General features: G+C 45.0%; 1 protein-coding gene across 4 annotated transcripts in view; it reads right to left on the bottom strand.

The window, feature by feature from the left end:
- Positions 1-26,517, bottom strand: part of kdm6ba (lysine (K)-specific demethylase 6B, a) — a 117,233-nt gene that overhangs the window by 9,579 nt on the left and 81,137 nt on the right. For 2 of the 4 annotated variants that reach the window (XM_042511865.2, XM_088073185.1), the window contains 10 exons: positions 10,614-10,700; positions 7,745-7,866; positions 7,061-7,184; positions 6,788-6,883; positions 6,345-6,636; positions 6,150-6,227; positions 5,754-5,924; positions 5,444-5,626; positions 4,649-5,194; positions 201-3,940 (listed from right to left, as the gene is read on the bottom strand). In XM_042511865.2, the coding sequence (XP_042367799.2) occupies positions 201-3,940; positions 4,649-5,194; positions 5,444-5,626; positions 5,754-5,924; positions 6,150-6,227; positions 6,345-6,636; positions 6,788-6,883; positions 7,061-7,179 (5,225 nt within the window). In that variant the 5' untranslated portion in view covers positions 7,180-7,184; positions 7,745-7,866; positions 10,614-10,700. Of the gene's footprint in view, positions 1-200; positions 3,941-4,648; positions 5,195-5,443; positions 5,627-5,753; positions 5,925-6,149; positions 6,228-6,344; positions 6,637-6,787; positions 6,884-7,060; positions 7,185-7,744; positions 7,867-10,613; positions 10,701-19,898; positions 20,312-26,517 lie in introns of those variants that run through there. The other 2 variants (XM_042511864.2, XM_088073186.1) reach the window with 2 other exon arrangements.

Raw genomic sequence — 26,517 nt, 5'->3', positions numbered from 1 at the left:
GCTGTGCATAAGCACCGTGATGGGTCACCTTTCGTGGCTCAACACAAATATACTACTTTAACCTCACTGTAATTTGCTTCTACACTGTTCACAGAGACATCTCTATCTAATATGTCATTTAGACTTAAAGTTATCAATGAATGCCTGGATAGCCTAGTGAAATGTTACATTAAATGAGTCGTCCTCCAAATTACACTTACTTGCAGGACCTGATGATTTCACTGGCAGTGTTCTTAATGGAGATTTCCCCAAGTGGGATCCTCTTCTCCTCCACCTCAGAGGCTATGAATGTCTCCCTGTCCCCGCTCTCCACTTTGATCAGGCGAATCTTCAGCTCTTTAGGTGGCCCATCTGACAGCGCCTTCAGTTTCAAGAAGTCCGTTGAGCCTAACGAAGAACTCGATTCAGAACCCTTTTTGTCCTCAGAAGATCGCTCTCCAGAACTTCTCGAGGTCCATTCTGCATGCTCCCCTTCACAGGTGGAGCTGGCACCAGATGCTTCCTTGCGTTTCTTTTTGTCTGTCTCATAATGACCCCGGTTCTTCTCAGACCCTTCCTTGCTCTGAAGGTTGAGGTCACCAAGAATTCTGCGATCCCTTTTCTCCTTATGGCTCTTACCGTCCTTGTGCCGCTTGTGGCTGGAGCTTGAGTGAGTGGAAGAAGAAGATGACGATGATGATGAAGATGAAGACGATGAGAAGGCCATTTCCTCTCTCTTCTCTCTATGCTTCTTCTTTTCTTTCCTGTCTTCATGCTTCCTGCTGCTACTGTGGCTGTGACCGTGCTTCCTTTTCTTGTCTTTCTCCCTCTCTCTGTCCCGATCCCTGTGCCTGCTCTTCTCTCTGTGCTCCTTTACTTTCTCAGGTTTATGCCTGTCCTCTGCTTTGACATGTCCATCAGGTTTATCTGAGGAGTTCTTGATAGGAAGTGACTGTCTACTGAGCATGACCTCACAGCTTTTGCCCAACTCTGCCAGAGAGGACTCAGAAATGGTCGTGAACAGTCGCTCCTCCTTCACCACCTTAATGGGTTTTATGGGAGGAACACTCTCCTGTTTGGTAGAGTTCATTCTGTCCTCTGTTGTCTCTCCGTCATCTCTCCAAACATCAGTGTCCTCTATTTTCAAATTCTTGTCTTCCAGCAGAGGAGGAGGGGAGTACTTTAGAGGTGGGACAGCTGGACTGAACGGTGGATTGGTTGAATCTGACGTTGGGGAACTGCCTTGCTGCTGGCGGCAGATATCAGGGCCTAATGACAGCGAGGACGAATATTTGACCCCAACCAGAGCTGACGGAGGGGGTCTCCCAAAAGGCCCACCTCTGTAAGCATACTTCTGGCTCTCTAGAACTGTTGCTAGGGACTTGAACAGGCTGTTGACACCTGTTTGGTGTAGGTGGGGTCTTTGGGGTGGTGGAGAACAAGAAGGTGTCTCAGGGTCCTCATCCTCTTCATCCTCGTCGGCCTCACTTTTACTCTGCTCTGGGAGGCCGTAAAGTTTAGCCAGGTCACTGTGGCGGTAATTGGTGTTTCCCACTCCGACTTCCATCGATCGTTTAGGGTTCAGAGAGAAATTTGGAGAAGGTTTAGGGTAGTCGTCTTCCTCCTCGTTAAGAGAGGATGTTCGGCTGCAAGGGGAGGCCAGAGAGCCTTGGCGACTGAGCACGGGAGGGCTTTCGTGCTGATTGGATCCAATGTCTTCCTGGTTGGGCTTGGTTGCTGGGATGAGGTCTGGGGCACACAGGTAGCTCTTGATGGGCTGCACATTAGGAGTAAAGTTATCAAGAAGACCTGTGGACATGGTTTTCTCACTGTTATACATCTCCTCTTCCTTTTTGATGGACTCATCCAGCATGGCCATAATGTTAGCCAGACCATCAGGCAGCAGTGTGGACATCTCAGACGGCTCTTCCTCAAACTGTGCAGAGTCAGCACCACAGCTGCTGGCCTTTTCCAAACCACTTCCTGTCACCTGCTTGTTGAGGATACCCCTCATGGAGCTGGAGGATAAAGGAGGTGGTGGGAGGCTTTCTCTGGGGAAAGCCTGATACAGTTTGGGCGGCTCTCTAAGTGCCAATGCAGGGAGCGAGGGTTGGCTGCCGTCTCTCTCCCTGCTCTTTGGATCTTTGGATTGGTTGGGTGCGGCTTGCATTGCCGGGGGCTTGTTGGGGTACACTGACTGGTTCATCCCTGAGGTATTGTGTGTTGATGAGGGACTGAATGTCGTTCCGCCATTGTTGCTCCACATCTCTCTCTGCCTCTGCTTCTCTCTGGCATACTCAGTCTGAGGAGTAAGAGGAGGCGGGCGAAGCCTTTCTGCAGGAGTAGTAGCAGTGGGTGCCTGGCCTGGCGGACAGGGGAGTACTCCACCACGGCTCAGCCAGGGGTAAGGGGGTGAAGCCTGGGAGCTGGGGGGCGATGGACCTGAAGGAGGTGTAGTAGCAGAAGAGAGGCGAGGAGGCGGGGGTGTTGGGGAGGCGTTGCCTGAGAACAGTCTCTCCAGATTTTCAATAGCGGTCTGTTCTTTGCCTTTTGCACTGCAAAGCTCCTCCTCCCTTTTCCGCTCCAATCTCTTTTTCTCCTCCTCTTTTCTCTGCAACTCTCTCTTTTTCTTTTCCTCCTCCTGCCTCTCCAGTTCTCTTTTCTTTTTCTCCTGATCTTGCCTCTCTAATTCTCTCTTCTTTCGCTCCTCCTCTTGCCTCTCCCACTCTCTCCTCTTCCTCTCCCGCTCCTTTTTCTCCCATTCTCTCTTCTTCCTCTCCTCCTCCTGCCTCTCCCATTCTCTCCTTTTCCTCTCCTCTTCCTGCTTCTCCCACTCTCTCTTTTTTCTCTCCTCCTCCAGCCTCTCTGCTTCTTTTCTCCTCCTCTCCTCTTCTTGCCTCCTCCTCTCCTCTTCTTGCCTCCTCTTCTTCTCCTGCTCCTGCCTCTCCCATTCTCTCCTTCTCCTCTCCTCTTCCTGTCTGTCCAGTTCTCTCTTCTTCCTCTCCTCCTCCTTCTTCTCCAGCTCTTTCCTTTTTCTCTCCTCGTCCCGCTTTTGTCTCATCTCCCATTCTTTCTTCCGCCTCTCCTCTTCTCTGAGTTTTCTCTCTTGCTCCTCTCTGTCCCTCTTCCTCCTCTCTTCAGCTTGCATGTGACCCTCCAGCTCTGCATCGAGCTTGTCTAGAGCCTCTTCAATGGATTGAGGGACAGAAGTCGGAACTGGAGGACGAATCTGTGGCTGAGAGTATGCCTGTGTCGAGGCATATTCTGCCTGATGAGCTGGTCTGGAGGAGAGGGCTGGATTGGATGGCTGTGGTGCACTGACAGTTGAGCGTGGCGCTGGGCAGTATGCGGTTGGAGAGCTGGGAAGCGGATTTGAAACTCTGCTTGTAATCACGCTGTCCCCTGCCCTCTGGTGCCCTGAGGAGAACAAAGAAGATGGGGAGGTAAATGCAGGAGGTTGCTCTAGTTCAGCCTGAGCATAGTATGACGTCTTCCCCTTCATGGGTTGGGACTTTGTGGGCCCCTGTTGTTGTGGCCTGGGCGGCCCTTGCTGGTGAGGCCGGTTGGCAGTTTGGCCTCTTTGACAGCCCGACTGCAGCATAGTGTCCAGCTGAGAGGTGGGGCTAGTGACGCCGTGCGTGGAGATTTGGGTTACTGGCTCTCTTCCTCTCTGCCAGCTGCTATTGCTGCTGCCATTGTTCACAGGGGGTCGCGTAGAGACACCAGGCATAGTTACACTAGTAGTGCTGCTGCCGTTGCTATAGCCACTGATGGAGCAAGTGGCCTGGGATATGGGAAGATTGGCGGTGATGACAGGTGTTCGAGTGGAGTTGGTTGGGGGCAGAGGAGGGCTGACATGATGGTGATGCTGGGAGGGAGCTGGAACTCGACTATCCACAACCCGATTGTGGCTCTGCTGGCGCTGAGGTAACAGTCCTGGAGGCCTGTAGATGCCCGACTCCTGGAGATACACACAGAGCAATTTTCAATAAATAAATGTAACGATCACAATCTTACCTGCAGTTGGGATCACAGATTCATTGTAAACCTATTCTTTCAGAGTAAAATACCTTCTCCAACGCATTAAATAAACATAGCAATCATATCTAATATCAGGGTTCCTACAGTTTAAGGCAAATTATATTTAAGACTTTTTAAGCCTTTTTGCCTCTCGGAATAAAATTTAATACCAATTTTTCAATAACCAAAATTGTCAAACCAAATGTCCCAGGTCTCTGTCATGATGCAAAATCTAAGTTCAATGGCCATTTTTTATTGAATTTGCACTTCCATATGCTGTCCAGGGTACAGTGACAGCCAACTAGCAGAAAGTGGATCCTCTGCTCTCTGAGCATCCTGGCCAAAAACAAAACATAAGTGTTTTTGGTTTGGTTATTCAGATCTGCATGACATTCATACAAGAGGCATATTGTAAATATATATATATTTTAAATACATGTTACTAATTATTTTGAGATTTTACAATGCAACTAGAGCTGCAGCTATCTATTACTTTGGTAATCAGGTATTCTACTGATTAATCCATCAATTAAATGAGTAACTGGGTGAGATACCCCAATATTGCATATTGGGGTATTTTCTACATGGCTGTGAGGGTGTACTATAAACATGGTACAAAAAAGCTGCTGCATAAATGACTTGTACTCACTAGAGAGTGACTGCTGGGCCTGCTCTGGTATCTCCAGGCCTCATGGGGTCCACTTTGCAGTTGCTGAGGTACTGAGGTGCTGCTGGCAGGAGGAGGTGGAGGCGGAGGGGGACCCTGGTGCCCCAGCCCTGGATGAGGCTGGAAGTGGTTGTAAGGCACACTACTGCTGCTGTTGTTGGTGTTGCTGGTTGCAGGAGGGTTTGCTGGTGACGACTGGGCATGTAGGTGTTGATCTTTTTCTTCCCTGGTTGGGGTAGATGTCGCATGAGAGGTAGCTTGGCTGCCACCTTGGCCCCCAATGAGAGGGCCCCTCATGGCCTGGCAGGGGGGAGCTAGCCTCAGTTTAGAGCTGGGGCTGGGATAGGAGGAGTGGGGGGACTGCTGGTTTACAGCCTGAGGTTGAAACGCGTCTTTCTGAAGCTGAGAAGCACATCCCTGGTTGAAGCTTCCCGGAGAGGAGTTTGGTGGCGGGGAGAGGTTTGAAGGGGTGGAAGAGGGGGGAGGGGACTTCTGGGCGTAGCTGCTCATCCCTTGTTTGTTGGTTTCCTATTGTACAATACAGCAGCAGAGGATGATTAGAGTAATATCAAACTAACAAAGGATCTGATCACTGCTAAACTTGAGAGCAAAGCAAATCAGCTTTGGGCATGGTGTTATTTACAGTAGAGCTAATAGAATCAATACATCTTTATCGTTCCACTCAACCCAGTTAAGGTTTTCCCAGTGATGGTGGTCAATAGTAAAATATAAACTCCTGTCTCTGAGTGCAATAACTCTAATGAAGGGTTTCCTTACTGTTCGGAGCTGGAAGTCCTGCACTGGCGGGTTCTTGCGGTCAGAAGTCTGAGGTTGCCAAGGAGTGCTGTTGTTCTTGTGAAGGGGGTTCCAGAAGGCAGCTTTTGGAGGGAGGTGGTGGACTGATGACTGGTGCTGAGATACAGACTGGCCAGGGAAACGCTGCAGCCCAGGATGAGATACCTGCGCAGGGAGTGGGACATTACAATATTTATCACTGACAAGCAAAAATGACTCAAACAATCATTGAGACAATCTAGAGCTGAGGTTATAAATTGCCACTCAAAGTAGTTGTTTTGGTATAACATGCCTGATCCGAACTCTTTTTCCTCTTGCTGGGGCTGGGGCAGTCCTCTGCAGCTGGGCGGGACGACTGGTGCATGGATGGCGGAGGAGTGTGCTGGATCACAGAGTGCTCTCCCAGTGGAGGGCCCGGTCTTTTCAGCTGACCCCCTGGCATCTTCCCTGGGTAGCCCCTCTGCTGTGAACAGAGTGATGACAGGATCAGTGTGGTGGCAGATGGAGACAACCAGTGCAGCTACTGAAGTATCAGTTCCAAACAGTCCTATAAGCTCAGTGACAGCGGCTTTGAATGGAGAGGATCTTTCATGTGTCTGGCTGCAGCAGGACTGACAGACAGAACAGAGACTGTTCAGTGTCTACGTGGATGATGAAACATGATCATAGCCAATTAGAGAGCTCCTACCTGGTGCACCTGAGCCCACATCTCCTCTCCCAGCAATGGTGGACCCCGGGGAACATGCTGCTCCTGAGGACCCCCAAACTAAGACAGAAAGGAAGATAACACAGAAACCATAAACCATGGAATTTTTTTTTTTTAGTCATGAAAGTTCTTGTCCAGAAATCTGCCATGAAATTACTTGTTGGCACTGTCACTCACCTTCAGAAGTTGGTTAGGCCTGCTGGGAGGGAGGTGGGGGTTAGGGGGAGGGCCGCCGCTGCCTGCATAACCTCCATTATGGAGACGCAGTGAGTGCTCATTGGGCAGTGGCACGACAGGATGTCCTTGAGGAGGGAGGTGGGATTCATACAGCTGACCTAGTTGCTCCCATGCTCTGTGGGGAGGTGGAGGGTGAAGATGATGAGGAGGGGGAGGCGGTCTCTGCTGCTCCCTCTGCAGACCTGGTAACATTGGCTGTGGGAGCTCAAGCTTCTCACCTCCTCGCATGGGACTGGACACATCGAAAGAGACAAAAGAGTTAATATTAGTCAATATAACAAAAAACAAACAATAAATAAATTACACCACCAGCTTGCTTCATCATGTCATTTTCTTGCTGTCTAGATGTAGCTCTTTCACTGTTGACTGTGTGAAGGACTTACCCATTACTAAAGAATTTACTGGGATGGTTCAGTCCACCCATAGGACCAGGAGGTAGATGGGAAAGGAGCTGGTGTTGATTCATTCCAGGCGAACACCTGATGAGACATGGAGACAGGACACAGTTCGGTCAGATTATTACATCTGAGCCTTTACTTCAGTTCTGCTGTAAAATGTGACACTCAAAATTTTTAATTACAGGCTAAGGCTAAAGGACTAAAGTTAACAAAGAGGTTTGTGAAAGTTTGTGTGTATGTGTTGTCATGGCCACAGACCTGGCAGGTGGCTGCCAGGCGCGGCCGCCCACGGGAGCCCATGGTCCCCGGTTGAGTCCGTCCAGAGGGAAGGATTCCCGTGTGCCACGCCCGCCGAACTGCTCTACTGCGTGATGCATCCAGCCTGCAGATGATAGTAAGTCATGTTGTTTACTCACATGTTTACAAACAGAAACAGCATAATGAAAAGTTACACACTGGAATTCAATACAATACTAAAATTACCTGAAGCTGATCATTAAGATATCTTTACAAATAGCATATATAATCACTGTACGTGTTATTGTTATAAAGTACCAAGATCCTTTTAATATTATGGCATCCATGGTGGATTTGTGGCGAAATGGCAAACTTCTCATTATGCAGCAAACACTAGAGTTCAACAGATTACCTTAAAAATGTAGTGCCCTAGAATTACTAGTTAGTCCATCAAAATGACAGGCTGCAGCTGAAACTCAGAATGTAATTACTTTAACATTATCTCATATTTCTCCTCCAACCTAAACACAGCAGTTAATGAGAGGATTAATTTGATGTAGCATACTTGAATTTGATCATATTTCCACATGTATTGCCACATATATCTGTAAACTGGTACTAACACCTTTAAAAAGTAATATAAAGGAAAGCTGTACTTTGAACACAATGTCTGTCATTAAAGTGGATTAGAGAGCTGCTACTCACCAGACTAACTGTGTCTGTGAAGCCCTCCACTGCAGCACAGAGAGGGCCTCACTCCAACACTGAGAATATCTGTACTGTCCGACTCCAACGTCTTTAGCACCAAGGACCCAAAAGCCTCTTAGCTACAGAGAGAGAGGGAAAGAAGAACAGGACAGCCACTATGAGAACGAGCCAGACAGAGACACACTGAAAAGTCAATAAATGCCACTGGGCTCTCTATTATATAGGCTAGATGCTGTATGTATGTTGGAGAGCTTGCCAGCAGAGAGGGGAGGGTGTGAGTAGAATATAGGGCAGCAGACTGTGACTGAAGAGGCAGCCAGAATTAAACCCTTTATTTACATCTCACCACTGACATTTACTCTGATTCTGTTCGAATTTGGATGTTCCCTCAAGCAGCGTTAAAATAACTTAAATTTGCTTGAAGGGTGAAATCATGATGGATGTCTTTGTCTGTAGCTGCCTGCTATGAGTCGCTCAGCCTGTAGGAGGCGCCAGTAAACCAGTCGATACAGAGCAGGATTATTACTGAGGCCCAGATGGCTCATTGGGGAGCTCACCTATGAGGACAGACCTGGGGTTACTGTAATCCTTACCATGGGCCTCCTGATAACAAGAGACAGAGGGAAAGACTGAGAGTGAGAGGCCTTGGTCACATGCCAAGTGTGTCTGTGTAAATGTGTGTGCTGTTGGAAGCAATGCCAAGTGTGCAAGCTGCATGGTCGCAGCAGGCTTGTGCTGATTTAGTGCATGTGAGAGAGAATAGTGTGCTCTCTTAAGTGGATGACTGTGTGTGTGTGTGTGTGTGTGTGTGTGTGTGTGTGTGTGTGTGTGTGTGTGTGTGTGTGTGAATTGTGTGTGCATGTGCATGCCCGGTGGATACACTAAGGTTTAATCTCATTACGGCAGGCGTGATGGAGAGGGAGAGGGGGGCAGCAGCGACAGACGGTCTGAACAGGATGGAAGGATAGATTAAGGAGAAAAGATGGAGAAGGAGAAGAGGGAAGGGATGGAGGGAGGTGGAGTGGAGTGGAGAGCAGGAACGGTGCCATGAAAACGCCCACACACCTTCCCACACAAGCACACATATACACACATACACAGAGACGACACAAAGGAAAGCGGTCGAGGGGAAAACACATAAAAGAAGCCGAGAGATAACTCCCTCCCCTCCCTGCTCTCTGAAACGCCGCACACACACTCACACACAATACAAAAGACAGAAGGTGTCAAGATACAAAGAAGTCCGTGTTTCAAAGTATCTTGATTCAAAAAAGACAACAAAAGAAATTGCTGACAAAACCTGAGAGGGAAATATTCGCACCTACACATTCACCACTGCTGTCATAAACTGGTGTTAACAAAGTATACTTGCAGTGAAGATGTAACAGATAAAATCCCTTAAAATCCTATGTTAAATTGATATGAATTATCCATATTTGGATGACACCAATTCAAAGATGATAAGACCATTAGACGAGGACTTTTGATTTTCCATCATCATGGGAAATTTAAGGGTGACTTAAGTTTTTCAACCTATTTCCCATGTTTTAGTGTCTCAGAGACAAATGGCACAAGTAGTTTTTTGAATTTGGTACAGCACTGAGTGAGAGGACTGCAGCCAGCAGTTGTGAAACACGCTACAATGTTAGGGCAACTGTGCACCGCTAATTTACAACCACTAAAAGAGCTCGTTTTTGCCACTGACAGGTGGTTTTAAGTGCCTGACAACTTATGATAAGGATCTCTTCAGAGAAAGACCTTTTATTAAAGAGTAAGATCCTTTTTGTTTAATCGGGAACAGCCCCAAAATCGCTACCGTCAAACTTACCAGACTCTGTTTAAATAAACAATAATTTTAACATTATAAAACATACTTCATTTGAAGTCAACAGAAACAAAATAAAACTCACAAAAACCACATTGGTTTGTCTTTCCATTGTTCCAATAATCATCATCTCTGGTTTGGCTGAACCCTTATTTCACCTGTTTAGATGTGAAAATCGTTGTTACTATGCACCTTAAAATTACTGTTTATTTGAAAGATCCTTTCTATAATGCCATCAGACACTTACAATAGCAATCTGAGCCTGTTCAGGTTGCAAACACAAATTCGTACGATGATGGCGCTGGCTGCAGCCCTGTAGCTCAGTATTAGACCAATTTCAAAAACATGGGAAAAGTGAGTCCAGGTTTGAAAAAATACTGAACCCTTTAAGGTAAAAACCCAAAATTATTTAATAGCAAGAGAAATTTAGCATAACCTGCATGACCATGTCTGTTACCCTCCTACCAATGCACTGTACATGACTTGTCACTTGCAGCTCAAAATGTTTCAGACACCTAATGGTAACATTTTAAAATAGAATGTATAAATCATTGGTTAGAGAGCGATCAGACATGCACACATAGGTTATGATTCATTCCTGTTGCTCAGCACAGCACTCTTCCACCAGTTTTCCTAAATTAGCTCTGGTCATACGCAGTCCTTCCTCCCACCAGTTCCTCTTCTCTGCCTTTCTTCCTCCCACCAACTCTGGATCTTGTTCTCTATTTAAAGCCCAGTAGGGGATATTTCAATCGCTGTACACTTTTAGCTTGTCAGGAGTGGTGCTCTACAATGACACACACACATACAAACACTCACACACACACACACACACACACACACACATACAAACACTCACACACACACACACACACACACACACGCACGCACGCACGCATGCACGCTCTTTATCTCCTCTCTCTCGACTCACAGGGATCATCATCCACCAGGCTCTGCTGCCATGTGAAGATAGGCTGGCGTTAACTGTCAAGGCTGTGCACAACATGTCTTGAGACAAACACACACTCATGCTGAGCGTACCTTTTAGAGTAGCACCAAGTTATTGATTCACAGTTGTGTTATGTCTCAGCTCTGGCTGCCAATCATCTCTCTGGGGTCTCCTCAACCCTGAAAGACAGAGAAGAAAAAAAACATTCATGTCAAGCTGTCAGAAAAACAACAGGAAGCCACGCTCAACACGATACTGAAAAGTTATGAGGATATATGAAGCCTGAAAGCATGTGATATGATTCAGGGCTGAGGGTGCTTTCAGTATGAACAGACGACCTCTCTGTCCTGCTGCTTCTCTTTTCTGATTTTCTCAGCAGAGGATCGTCACCACTCGTCACCTCCTGGTTTCCTGACTTCTGAGGTGCCGCCTGGTTTCAGAACAGTGTGGAAAACTTGAGGGTGGCTTAGAGGTGAAGGGGTAAATCAGCAGGGAGGCTGACACAGTGGGAGCGAGGGGGGGGGGGGGCTCTTGTTTGCTCACTCTCTTTCTCTTCTCACACAGACACAATAGTGAGACTAACTATGAGGCTTAACAGGCGAGCAGACACACAAACAAGGCTGATCTCTCTATAACAGGAAGAGCCAGGCCGGCTAAGTCAACTATCACATGTGAAAGAGTAGCGCTGGGGAAACATAGTAAAATAATAAAACACATGGCGTGATGGAGAAGGGGGAGTCAGTTTGAAAGTAGAAAAATGAAGAAAGACAGATACAAAGAGAAATCCAGCAGGAGGCTCAGCTGTCAGTGGTGAGTGCAAACAGGGACACAGTGACGAGATTGTAATTACCACTTTTATACAGGGTGTGTGTTTATGTCTGTTGTGACCAAACGGTCGTCTATTCTAGTTGTTACCCCGGCTATCACATTGCTCACATTCACTCTACCAGCACAGTGTGAGAAACTCAGTACTCTGAAACCAGATAGTGTACACAGACGGCAGACAGTGTTACATACCAGCTCGGGTTCTATCAGATGATACCAAAGTGATGAAATGTGGTTATACCCGCTGTGAGTTAATGCTTAGTGCTGTATGTGTGTGGGAAAAACAGTGAGAGTGCACGCAAGCATTTCATTTTTCGGGGGAACCCCGATGACTCAGCACCCTTTGAGAGGGCTTACCCCAAACCACTGGCCCTAAACTCCGCCCTTCTGGGACACCACTTACAGTCAGGTGACCGGGGGCGTGTTTCTGCACAGCTACAGATGTGACAACAGCGGGAATTTCTCGGACTTTGTGATGTCATTTCTGCTTCCTATGCAGTGAGCCGCATGGGTTGGTCGTGCGTATGTGTGTGTGTGTGTTTAGAGAGACAAACAGGATATGATGTGATGATGAGCTGCATGGGGGGTTTCACGGCCAAGAGAAGAATTAAAACTGACGAAGTTCATGTGAAATGATGGGGCAAAGTCTGTGAACATGTGGATCAATCTGTTGATCTGGTCGATGTGTTACTAACGCCTGAGTAATCAAAAAATTTGATTATTAAGCAAATATTCAGCTTCAAGCAGCACTCGGAGTATTATATTTATTGCATGGTGATTGCTTTTAGCTTTCACTTCTTCATCAGTTTAACAACAACAAGCTGTAGCATTGCTCTACACAGCTGAGTACAGTGAGTGAAGTCAAAGTCATTAGTTACTGTCTTCACAGTCTCTTCAGTATACACAGCTGTTTATTTATCAATTTCCACTGAAGTGATGACGCAACTAACTGTTATATAAAAATTCCCCCCACAGCGCATCTTCAAGTGAACCCCCCCCACCTTGACATCAAAGAGCTTTTCCTGTCAACACCCTCACTGTTGTAGTTACACTAGTTTAGCTGTTGTCCCGGCAACCCCAGCTATCAGCTGGGAGGCGTGGCCAAGCAGAAAACTTTGGAGAAAAGACAAAGCTGTGCCAACCGTCATCAAATACACCAACCAGAAAGCTTAAAAATAAAAAAGGGCACTGCTGAATCCTCTGTGGCATCTCACAAAGAAACAAACAAACAAAGCATATAAATCCACGGTAATCCCACGCGACACACAAACCAAAATCACACACTTGTGGCTATGCGCAGGGAAACTTGCTTAGTCACTGTGCATATAAACATACTGAGTACATAGTTTTTTGGGGGGTGGGGGACAAATGGCTGAAATTAAGATGTTTAGAGGACGTCTGTCTCTGTGCAGTAGCCTTAATTTATTCGCCTTTGCCCTTCCCTGCCAACCACTGGCCTGCTCTGGTCCCCAGCCAGACAACCACACTGAGGCCATGAGAGGAAAATAGACTGGAGAGACCAAGTGAGGTTGTGCACTGCAAAAAAATATCCACCGGTAAAAAAATGTACTTCTTTCCTGTATTTTGACACTTAAAAAAGCCTGAATTTGAGGTCTTGCACTGATCAGTATTACCCGAGACAGACATGTAAACAGATAGCTTACACTGAGAGTGCTGGACCGACTATATGAAAAAGTACAGAGGATGAGACGACTGACAGCTAAAAGCTTGAGGGGTGATGGCAGGCAGCTGGAGTGTCGCCGTCCTAGTAAAGTCACTGTAGAGTCTGTCTGATATGAAATGACCAGATAAGGCTGGGAGAGGTTGCCGATAACAGAAAACAGAGCAAGGGAAAAGTTCTGGCAGCAGCTAGTTTCTGGCCGAGGACGACGGAAAGGCCATGCATGGTCCTGTCTCCCTCCCTCTCCCTCTCTCTCTGTCTTGCTCTGTCCTCCCTCGCTCTCTCTAGTCCATTTGGTCATTACATAATCAGCCCCAGATAGAGATCGTGTACTGAAGGAAACACCATGCATTTTTCCTCTCTCTCTCTAATACACACGCAGAGGAACACCCAGCCTCTGCATTTGTCCGCCTCCAGCTCGTTGTGTGTGTGACTGTTTTTTTGTGCGTGTGCAAACGTCAGCGCATGCCGATCCAAGACGATGATGTGGGCTAACTTCATCACGTCCACATTCTTACACACACTCACACACAAACGCAGAAAATCAGAGGGCGCTGTTGCAGCCAACACACGCAGGGTAGTGCGGGTCAGCTGAGGACAATGCAGACAAACATTGTTCCTGCACACAAACACAGAGGCAGCTGACCTCCGTGATGGACGATGATCTCCTGCGAGCATCCATCTCAACATAACACAACCCTTCATCCAGGGGACAGAGCTCTGACCTCACCCTTTACCCAAAACCACCCGGCCTTCTATGCTCAGCAGCAGCATGCCAGCACGCCATAACAGGCCAGATAAAAGCTTGGATTTGTCTAACTTTGTCTCCTCTGGCTTATGTGTGCACTCCCTTACATCTGCTCTACATTCAAGCCAAAGCACAGGGGGAGGAAGATCCGCAATTTTAACTCTGCTTGGCTGACAATGCTTCTAATTTCGACATTCAGTAGATTTTGAAACAACAGTGATAATCTTGAGGCAGGCAAGAACCAAACGCAGTGTCATTCTGGCTGTTGGTGGTCACCTGTCAATGGGCTGTTTGGTTTGTCACTACCTCTTTTTCCATCCACTTTTTATTCTAGAGAAGAGTAAAATGTCGATTTCCGGGCCCTCAAAGACACACTGATGAGAAACAGTTGCCCTACTTCTTTATCAGAACAAGCAGGAGGAGGAAAGGGGCTGGCAGAAAAACATGAACACATGAGGCCCCTTTTGTCTGCTGCATTCACCACCCTGACATCTGGGCCTCTGACTGACAACACAACTGGGTTAGTGTGGTGCATCTCATTTTTTATCTCACACACACACTCACACACAGATCAGATGCACGTGTGTGTGACGTTAGAGAGAAGGGGAACAGAGCTCAGAGGGGAGAGGAAGCTGTCGTCATATCCACAGGAAGAAGGCCTCCCTGAGGGGTGTGTGTGTGTGTGAAGCCATGGGGAGGGGTTAGTAGGCTAAGGCTTCCTGTTGTAAAGATATGAACTGTCTGTGTATTTTAGTGTGTGTTAAGAAGCTTTTTGACTGTAATAAAACAGATGAAAGTGATCTGAGATTCTGATAATGTGAAATAAGGAAAGTCAGTTCAAAAACCTGGTCGGTATCAGTCTGAAAATACACCTCAGACACACAGTCATCTTGTGTGAGCAGCATGTGTGTCCAACTCATGACTAACACAAGCCTTGCAGACAGACAGGAGGCAGTCAAATGACTTAAAAAGCCATTTACTTGTCTCTGACTCCGGGTGTTAAGTAAAAAGCCTTGTCTGCCCTTTTTTTAGCTTCTGGTAAAAGTGAATGAAAACACATGATGACAGAATGACTGTGTGTGCTGGGTTACTCCTCCCAGTGACTTGTGCTCTCTGCTTCATTTTCACAGAAACTCAGTGTTACAGAGAAAACGTCGGTCTGGTTTTCTTGACAGACTTAACACTTTTGTGTAGCTGTCTGAACTGAGGTGTGTGTGTGTGTGTGTGTGTGTGTGTGTGTGTGTGTGTGTGTGGAGAGAAAAAATAGAATGACTCAAGACCTGTGCTCTAAAGACAGGAAAACGGTGTGTAAATCCCGACAAACCGGAAATCTAAGAGGACGTGGGTGACAAAGAGCAACTGACAATGACTTGTTCAACATCACTCTCGATTTCCACACTTGAGCAACCTCAAAAGCCCCTAAACTTTTCTTTCTGCTTCTTCAGATGATTATTTTCAATATCAAATCTAACAAAGGCTTAGGACAGAACAGAACATCATGTTTTCTCTTTTCTTCGGAAAAAATACCTCAATATCAGAACCGCAAAAAAAAAAAAAAACCTCCCTCATACTCCAGGTGCTTCTATTCCACATCCAGGACTAATGCACTCTGACTCGCTCAGAAATGCACCAAACAAGACAGACTCTGCTCTCTTAGTAACAGTTGCCAAGGGAACCGGCCGCGTCTTCACTAACAGTTATTAAACTAAGCTAGAGAGGCATAGATAGACACAGAGAGGAATTCATAATAGGGTTTCTAAGAGGTCCTTACAGATCAACATGTTTACAGAGACACAGGACAGGCTGACCTCATCCACCATCCTCTTCCTCTTCCTCTCTCAACTCACAACATTATGTCTCATCAGCAGTGTGTGTGTGTGTGTGTGTGTGTGTGTGTGTGTAGCAAAAAACCAACATAGACACGTGTGTGAGTCTTATATGCATCAGAGTTAATGACAGCATGTGTACAGATGGTCGGTGCAGCGTTATTCTTACAGTCGGTCTTATTACGCACTGACCGTTTTGATTTATCAGAACAACAGTGACGCAGGCTAACCGTTTTGTTATGATGCTGCTGGTCGATCAGTTAATCTAGAGAGTCCAAGGCTGGTTTACAGATTCTTGTGTTGTGGGGGGAGGGTTAATGAATCTCCCATGATGCAGATGGGCCTACTCGTTGGCTGAGTTATCATTTATTTTGCCATTGTGGTCGAGGTGGGTGAAAGTAGTCACAGGAGGTGAGGGGAGCCAAAAAAAAGGAAGGAAAAAAATTCTTTCCAAGGTGTGTGACAGTTGCAACTTTGTGTGTGAGTCACACACATACAGTGTGTAGGTTTACACGCCCCCTTCCACCGTGGCATCATCATGAGTGGCAAAGAGCCAGAGATAACAGAGAGGAACTGAACTCAGAGGGAAAACTTTCCCTTTTTCTCTCACTGGGCTGAACAGGCAAACAGGATGCAAACACCCTGTTACTCTCTCACACAGCTCTATTCATGGGATGGATTCAATCTTCAGACAATAGTCTTATTTTCTCTAATATCAATGTTGATTTTGTGTTCAAGATGCTGCCATGTTTTACATTAGACTATTTGCTTGGCTTGTGGCTGCTTTTGAATTGCTGCCCACTCCTGTAAAAGCACTCAGTGAATTCACTCCTCAACTTCTGGACTGAATTACACAGTTCTGTTTTTCCTTACTGTTCTCAGGTCCAAAACACAGCAAGACCACAGCTGCGTGTAGGACCGATATTTATGGTTATGGATGTCTCAGCCGCGTGGTTGGCTGGCAGTATAGCAGGATCCTGCTGGTTCACAAAGACTAATGAGAAATATGTAATAAGGACCATGACTTCATCCATACATGTTAGTGATTAATGTAAACTTCTTTTTTTATATTTCAACCCCAAAGGGCTTATTTATGTGAAAACAAACATTAAACCCATCATTGATTTACCTTATTTGAACCCTTCCACTCATTTCACAAAAATAAAAGCTATGTCAAATAATATTCTACAGCACTGGGTTGCTTAATTTTATGTCTGGCTTTTCTTTGGCCTTTGCAAAGAGCTATAATACCTAAAAATAACCTTTTCCATCAGATAAACCCTTTTACACATGGACAACTTCCTGTTTTTTGGGGTCTGGTCCACACTTTGATACAACAAGCTCCACAGCAGGCAGTCTAACGCTGCATGGTGGAATTCCTCACTTGGTTGACTGAGTTTTGGCCCCCCTTGGCCCCAACTAAACTCTAAAACTTTCATCCTGCTGTCTGGACAAGCTCGGAGTGCTAAAGTGTTTGCATGCACTGCAGGAGACTAAATAAACTGACAGGTATTTTATGGCAGCACTGAGGGCAGCCAACCAGAACTTTGCCCAGCTGTTATGCAATTCATTCTGTTAATACTGTACTATAAATACCACAGTTCATCATGAAGACGGAGGGGAATTTGAATAGTGCTCCTATAAATGTTCAGTATTTTTGCTGACACTGAAGTGAAGGGAAATTCCTCAAATCGGTTTCCAGCCATTGTGCCAACTATCACGTAGAAGAACTCGAGTTTTAACGCCTGCCTCATTGGGGGTGTGTAATTGAGAAATCGTCATCAGGGCAGATGTTGTCCCACACCTCCCTTATTCCTCTCTCTCAGTTTTAGTCGCTCTCTAGAGGAGAAGCGACACCCTTTACTGGAAAGGCTGCAACAGCATGGTGTCACACAAACAGACGTTTCATCATGACATCCAATCACTTCCCCTGCCTGCTTCCCTCTAACACGTATTTGTTTTCTCTAACAGGCAACAAAGGCAGTTAAGAGGGAGGAAAGCCCCCCAAAATCTGATGGACGGTCGCACAGCCAAGACAAACACACACACATACACACACGGCTTGTTTCATCACTGTCAACTGTAGAAGTAGTGTTAGGCGAGTAAGCACTTTAAGCTAACCTACTGACCCATTTCCCATGCCAGCCACACACATGAAGGAAAACGCCTAATTAGATCAAAGTAATCCTTAATTTGCTTAGGACACTGTGTAACACCCGCCCTAAAGCTACATATGGAGGAGGGGGGTGGGAAACTGTCCGAACACACACACACTCCTCCTCTGCTTACTCACGTTATGTGACTCACTTTTGTAAGTTCACAGCCTTATTTCCACCGTCATCTCTCTCCTCCTCCTGGCGCGTGTGTATCACTTTAATATTCCTCCATGTTCGTCATCAGTCATAGTAAATGGGCGGCGATTCTTCATTCACACACGCGCGCGCGCGCATACACGCGCGCGCACACACACACACACACACACACACACACACACACACACACACACACACACACACACACACTTCCATGGAGATCACGGGACAAACGGGAGCGGGGGGAGAGCTGAGGCAGCACACAGGCGGCCAAGAGTGTGTGTGTATGTGTGGAGTGATTCGGAGCTTTAACTTTTTACAACCTCCGACATCAAACGCGGCGACAAAACGCGCTGCTGGTTTTCATACCGATCGATCTGATTGATAGGAAGTGGACCTTCAAAGGCTTTCTTTTTTTGTTTTCTTCGCGACCCCATGCCAGCACACTCCGCTCTTCCTGATCTCCGCCTTTATTATGGGCAATAAAGTGACAAATAAGCCTCGCAGCCAGCCACAAATCCTCATCAAGTGCTTGTCCGATGACCAGTGAAAAAAAGGGTGGATGGTGTTTAACGTCTGTGGGCGTATAGAAAATAAAACCCACCAATATCAACAACCAGCGACTCTATTCCAAAAATACATCACCACGCCCCCAAACTACTCCACTTTATCCTCATTTAACCTCCGTTGTTTTGATATTTTTCCCCTCATCGCTGTGCGTAATTTTGGTACAAACTATTAAAACAGATCCATGCGCACCAGCTGGGTGCGTTAATGTATGCCGACTTGCCATAAGTAAACTTAACTGACTCCTGCGGGTTTTACTGCCGTCATACAGGGCATGGATCGAGATAATAGCGCCACAAATGTGTCTGAAAGTTAAAAAAGTCATCTCACTTTGGACTCCCTCTAAAAGGTGATAATTAGATAACAGATCACGTTGGCCAAACAATGCTATGTGGTCAGACTTTAGCACATTGACTACCCCTGAAACCCAGACCTAAGGGACAGCCCAAAACACCGCCCCTCCCCCCCAAAACGAGAGGTGATGCAAATCACTTCCTTTCAATCCGGCTCTTTGTGTGCGTAAGGATTGACTGGAGGTGATGGGGGGTGGCAGCGATCCATTCACTTTATACGGCTGCCGACCTCAGTGATCCTGCCCACCCCCACTCACTCACTCACTCACTCACACACACACACACACACACACACAATGGCGTGAGATCTCCTTACACAGGCAATTTTCTCTCCCTGTCCTCTAGCTCTCCTTCCCTTTTCTAGCCATGAGATGATCAGGACTTTTTCAGGGCAACAATGACCAAACTAGGACCCCGGGTGTCCCACGGCAATATGACGATTAGGCAATATTCACCATTTCATTAATAGATATATTTGGACGACTACTTTGTACTATAGCCAGTGTCACTGTCAGCAATTTAAATGGGCAGCATTCAACATAAACAAAGATACTGTCAGTTAGCTTTTCTTGAGACAAAACTTGGTGAATCTGATACTAAAAACCAACGGACCCCAAATTCACATCAAAGCCAGTTTACAGAAATGACTCCGATCCACGTGCACGAATTGATTAAACAACTCCGGTAAAGATGATCAATGGTGAATATGAGGAACACACTTCTCCGAAGTGAAACACGCGCGTGGGACTTAAGAGTCCCTGTGGTTGAGAAAAAACACGGCGAAATTCCCCCACCTAATTGATTTAAGACGATCAGGGGATCCGCTTTAATCAATTATAATAATTCACTCAGTGCACTATTGAATAACAACAAAGCCTATTGTCACCAGTATACTAAGCAAATACACTGTAACAACATATCTATAGCTAAAGACAGAATAATTCGACACATAAGGAAATATGGTACAACTTGTTTTCCACGATCACTGACTCGCCTGCTTACAACCAAAACAAAGTGGACTGGACTTTTAAATGCTGCCACTTCAGATACCGGCTCGGCACTCACCGTTCATTGGAGTACTAAAATCGACGCTCCAGAAATAAAATTATTCCCAAACACAAATATGTATCCGGTTTCTTGAGATCCACAGCAGTCTTTGTTTCCGCAAGTTTGGAGCTCCGAGTCTGCAGAGAAATTCCCGACGAGCCGGCTGAGCTGAGCGCAGCTTCAACCCCGTAATCCCTGTTAGTCTCTGCCGCTTCCTTTCGAAACAACCATGAAACTTGAGCCTCCTGACGACCGGAGCGCCTCTCTGATGTCCCTGATAGCCTTCTTCTTCTTTATATTCCGGTCATTACTCCGTTTGATGGCTGCCTCTGGCCGTGCAGCGACAGCCCCGCTTGCCTCGGCTCTGTGTCTCTCCGCGTCGAGCTCCTTTTTTCCTCTGCTTCACACACAGCAGTAGGCAGGGATCGGATTGCGCTGAGCTCTGTTTTAAAGGGACAGAGCCACGCACACTCAAACACGCGCAACCCAAAGCAGAGGCGCACACACGCACGTGACGTCACCCCGGAATTCCCTGACAGCGCAAACTGGCACCGAGTCCGACTCCCGGTACCGGAGCTGCTCCCCCTCCCTTCGCCTGATAGGTACATTCATTTGTACCTTTTCATTTCTATTTCTCGCCTCAGTTTTTTTAGGCAGGCTCGTGACTGGCTGCTGGAGTCGCTGAACAGCGCCATGGCATGTTTCCGTGAGCGTCTATTTTTGGATGAGGAAGAGTATTACCCCTGACGCCAAATTACCACAGAAAGCCAGATACAGTATCACAGTGTTATGATTAGATTCACTGGACTATAAATGGGTCCAGGTATCAGCTACACAGGCCGAATGTTTTAAAATACACTTATGTAAGAGTTATAACCTGCACTGGAGACTATATCTGTGTATGCTCTGGATTAATAAAGCACATTCACTGTATAATTTATAAATAGACCTTTTATCTAAGCCTGTCCTTAGCTGAGCTTTACTGTGAGACATTGCAAAGCACATCGGATGTTATTATTATTTGTTGTCCCTAATAGTATGCCTGCTTTTTATTTAGGTAACACTTCAGCAAAGTCACCAGAAGAAAATGTTGCAATGTACACTTCTGCAAACCACAATACATTATACTTGGGGGGGTGTCATATCATCGTATTCAAGGTAATACCAATATAATTTTTTAATACAATTAAAAAAAAGATATTGTGATAATGTCCATATTGGCATACTGATTAACACAACAAGCATGGCTGACAGCAAATTTGCTACCAGTTACTGATGTTTTTTTTTTATAAACTACAGAGATAACAGATAACTTTTGTTTTTTAATGAATATCTGAACGTAGACTCATGTTTATGTTGACATATTAAACTATCAGACTTATTTTGTTGTAATAGTATGTTCTTCTAATTAGTGATAAAATATCTTAAATATTTTTCATTTTTTTGTCAAATCTTCAAGAATATCGTTATCACAAAAATACCCTGAAACATTGTGATATTATTTTAAGACCATATCCCCCACCCCTAAAAGATACATTAAATACAAATAACATTTCAAAAGTGACATAATTCTGATTATATGTATATAAGCTGACTGCCACAGGGGGAGTGGAGGAGATAGTGGATGGCATCATAGCTAATGTGCCTTTACAGAACAACACATTAACCAGTATTACTGAACGTACAGTTTCAACATATCTTCTACACAATAATGTACAAATATCTTATAGCAGTGGTTTGAGAAACATACAATGTCAACATTTATTCTGTATATTGGTTTGTCTAGACAGACACCTTTTATAAAAGGTTTATGAACTTTAACCTGTGGCTCTGTTAGAATGAATTTAATAAAGCAATTTGTTAACAATTTAAGAATCAGTTTTAACATTTTTAAAAATATTTGTGTGGCTTGTTTGTAAAAAAAATCCCTTTTGCTAATGTTTATCACCATTTCCTCAAGCAATACTTTACCAATATTTAACCAAAACAATGCCGGTAGTATGTGCAAATGAACTCTGGTAAAGTTTCCTCAGTTTTATCAGCACCCAGAACTCCCTGCTCATCTCTCAAGTCAAATTTTCTCTAGCTCTTGGGCTGTTGCTTGAACTACAGATTGTATTTTTGCATTTTGGTATTTGGTACCCCAGACACAGAGAGTGGGCTGGAAGCAAATCAAGAGACAGACCTGCCCCCTCGCTTTCTCTCTCTCTCTCTCTCTCTCTTAAAACTGTAAGATTCTGTAACTGTATTGACTATTTATCCCTAAAATGTCTTCAGAAGCATATTTAGTGTTCTGTTTAGCTGTTTTACAAGAATTTGTGAACAGGAAGTGGAAGTCCTACTGTTTCCTGTATCGTAAAAACAGAGGCTGAAAATACTGATCAAATGGTAAAACTAAGCTGTGATCACATACAAACCAAGGTTCTGTTCCTGTCTTGACCATTTCTCGCCTTTAATGTTTTCAGAAACATATATTAGCCTATCATTTAACCGTAACAGCCGTTTGCTACCATATTGTTTCCTGTTCAATACCAACAAGCTCGACTGCATCACCTACCAGCAGGAGCATTTTTTGGTCTGGTGCAGCCCAGTGCATTCTGGTAGTTGTAGGTTTTCTACCTCTTGAGCAAGTAAATGCCTCAGCCTTTTCCTCTGTTTTCTCTGGTCATGTAGCACTACTTTCAAAAGTATTTGCATCTTTTTACTGCATAGACACCCACATTTTATTACAAGACCACCTTTGCAGCAATTAAACACTTCTTTAATAACAGTAATACATGTTAGTAATCCCTAATAAACACTTGATAATGAGTTAATAAATTAAATTTGGTCCAGGTCCTCTGGAACTTTTTCCAATGGCTGGTTACATTAAGCAATCGGAGGAATTCTTTACAACCTGCCTGGTCACCCAAAAGTTGCACTAATGAATAAAACGTATCCACAAAGCATTAGTTAATGATTGACATGATTTAGCCACTAATAAAGCCATTAGTTGCAGCTTATAAAACATTTATAAAGGTGCCTTATTAAAAGACAGATATGTAGCATTGTGCAAGCAATAATATACCTATTCTTGGCTACTCTCTATTATACATTATTGAGTAAAGATTTTGGAAAAAAAGGCTTACAGAGACTTATATAAGATTGCACAATGAGACATATAACCCACTGTAAGTACTGGGTATTGATTGCTCATAGTATATCTATATACTATATGAACTACAGGATGTACATAGTGCTTATGCAGTGCACAGTCTTCATACTAACACACTAATGTATTGTTATTGCAATGCAGTGCACATGGCTTTGACTATAAAGCTTGAGTTATGCCGCTAATATATTCTTTGTTCCTGTCCAGAGGGTCACATTGACATGTTACATCTCATGACTGCACACACAGAGGTACAAGAATTATATGCAATGAGCTCACAGGCAGCCAGCTAAGATCCTGTGTGAGGTAAACAAGGCTTTGAAAAACAAAAATGGCTCTCTCTAGGGCCGGAAACATTCGTTCCAGCTTTTCCTCGCCAAAGTAACCATCCTGTACTCTGTAATAACGCCAAAGAGCCGCACTGGCACAACCATCAGTATGTGTCATACACTCTTAACACACACACACACACACACACACACACACACACACACACACACACACACACACACACACACACACGTGTAGAGGTTATATTTAGAAAGCACTACCTCAGCAGGAAAACAGGAGGCAAAATTAGCCACTGCAGGGAGGGGATGTGTCATGGATGATGCTGAGACGATGACATAAGGACACACACACATGCAGTTTATTTATACTCATAACAATTCTAATAAAAACAACATAAACAATAATATCAGAACATAATGAAACCTCTCCGCCTCGCTACAAAGCTGTGATGCAGGCTCTCACTGTCTGTTCTCCTCTCTCATATCACAACAGGTTACTCACAGTCTATTTTAAGATAACTGAATACATTTCTACTTCTATTAGCATGCAGTGAAGAGTGATTGAGACGTGTGTGTGCTGGACTTATACCCCTGATGAAGTAAGTGCATGGCATATGTAGTATGTACCACCAGGGTTGATCTGGAGTCTACTGCCAAGTGACAATGAATGTTCAATAATGTCTTTTTTGTTGAGAAAGAGGAGGGACGCAGCACAGTGGGGGTCTTCATGACACTGGGAGGCAGTGTGCTTGTGGTTGTTTTTGTTTCTGAGTGGAGAAATCAGTACAGTTTATACCATACTGTTCAGTGAGCTTAACTGCAATTCTTTTTAAAGTGTGTTGGCCAACTGCTAGTGTGCCTGCAAAAGTGAGTAAAAGTAGAGGTCTAGTGCAGTGATAGTCAACTTACAACACCCAGGCCAAATGTGGTCCTTAAGAGGGTGCCGAATGGCCCCCCAACTATTTTCTAATTCACAATAAAAATAAAGTGATTCAAACTGGGAACTGTTTTTGTACTTTTAGTATACATAAGGTGCCAAAGTGCATAAAACATCATCAAAAAAGAGCTTGTTTGTCAAAAAAGTTCCAAAGGAGGTTCCCCGCACCCCCCAACACAGGTCCTAACTAAGCTAATGTCCTAAAATCCTAGAAATGTCCTAAAATCCTAGAAACATGGATGGGGCTGCTGCACTTCATGTTTTTTTGCAAAAGGGTCCCGCAAGCAAAGCAAGTTGAGTATCCCCGTTCTAGTGTTAAAATCAAGAGGCCATTATCATTTCTAAGAGACTGTGGAACAAAATCTTGTAGCAGCTGAAAAAGTCCAAGCATACAGGAAATTTCTCTGCAAATGGATGGATGTTGTGAGAAAAAAAAAACTGTTGAGGCAATTAAATTCCAGATGATGTCATTATATCCTCAGAAAACCTGCACCCTTAATGTTATAACCAGTATATATATTATAATCCATCAAGTCAGCTGGAAAGACTTTTTATAACATCATCTGGAAGTTATTAAACCCTGAATTGCTGCAGTCCTTAATTACCCTTCACAGAGTTGTAAACTAGTGCATTCTGTATGAAGGCTATATATTATCTGCTTCTCACTGTTGTGCATGTTGTCCGTTCTATTCCTGTGCTGGTCTCTCCTGTACAAAATTAGTCTGACAGTACTCTTTATACAAATGTTATGCTGCTCGTGCTGCTTGTTTTTGGCTGGTGTGTCTGCAGTTACGTTTTCTATTTTATTTTAGAAAAAAAAAAATCATCTCAAGTTGTGTTCTCATATTGCTCCCAGTGCATGAGATTATTACACCATAGCATCCATTATGTGTGTGGATTGTCTCAAGTGTGTGACTTTGCTTGGCTTTATGCGTCAATGTGTGTGTGTGTGTGTGTGTGTGTGTGTGTGTGTGTGTGTGTGTGTGTGTGTGTGTGTGTGACTGAGTATGGTGGGAGACCATTAGCCCTCAAAACTGAACAGGAAGAGGATTGCTGATTGATGTGGGCACGGGTGGGACTTAAGTGTACCACACACACTGCCCCCCCACACAGTCACATACACACATACAGCTTCCACCAGCTGTTTCTCTCATAGATGTACTACACTGTATATAATAAGACTCAGAATATTAAATGTATGTCTGAGCTCAATTCCCATCCTTCCTCTCCCACAACAAGAGAAACCAAGGCATTACAGTCTGTCCCGGGGGTCCAAAATTTGTGTGTGTGTGTGTGTGTGTGTGTGTGTGTGTGTGTGTGTGTGTGTGTGTGTGTGTGTGTGTGCGCGCAGCAGGAAGGGACAATAAAGACAAAAAAATGTTTCTAAAGCACTATGTGTTTAAGTTCTTAAAGCAGCTCTTTGCATGGTTAGCAATCCTGTATTCATGTGTGTGGAAGGGAGGCAGACATGTGTGTGTGTGTGTGTGTGTGTGTGTGTGTGTATGGTGGGGACTTTGTGTGTGTAATTAAAGAGATTGGGGACAAGGACGGCTCAGTTCTCACACTCTAAATATATTTATATATATTTAGCAGCTCTCCCATGGGTACAAGCCCCAACATTCCTGCCATACCAGCAACACACACTCACACACATTAAAAAAATAAACAGCAAGTAATACTGATGAGGTCCAGACACAGCAACAGTAGAAGAAAGAAAGTATGCATGGGTGTGTGTGTGTGTGTGTGTGTGTGTGTGTGTGTGTGTGTGTGTGTGTGTGTGTGTGCTCTGCAGTCGTAGGAGACTGTGTCCCTGGTACAGATGGTACTTCTCAGCCTCTGATATGTAGGACTGTGTGTGGGACTGTGTGTGTGTGTGTGTGTGTGTGTGTGTGTGTGTGTGTGTGTGTGTGTGTGTGTGTACATGTGGTACACCGTGAGTCAGCCTTTTGGGTACACTGAAAGACCGTCAGACGCGATAATAATCACCTCCACGCACATACTCACACAGAGACACTCCACGAGGAGACAGAGAGCCACACAGGCAGTCAGACAGACAGACGGGCTTAGCACACCCACATATAGCAGCAGTGTAGTCGGCTGAATGGAGCGCTACAGCCCTGATAATTAGGGCCCTTATTCAAGGGGAGAGGGGCCGACAGGGAGCCCGGCTTTCCCTCTAGTTCCTCAAACAACCAGCTAATCCCGACTGTAGCTGTATGATAAGCTAAGCACTCCAGTCCTGCATAATATACTAACTAT

Source organism: Plectropomus leopardus, chromosome 23 (assembly GCF_026936395.1).
Source record: "Plectropomus leopardus strain MGB_pleo_1.0 chromosome 23, ASM2693639v1, whole genome shotgun sequence".
NCBI classification, from domain to species: domain Eukaryota; kingdom Metazoa; phylum Chordata; class Actinopteri; order Perciformes; family Serranidae; genus Plectropomus; species Plectropomus leopardus.
The sequence above is the reverse complement of the archived record's forward strand: the minus strand, read 5'-3'. Positions and strand labels throughout refer to the sequence as shown.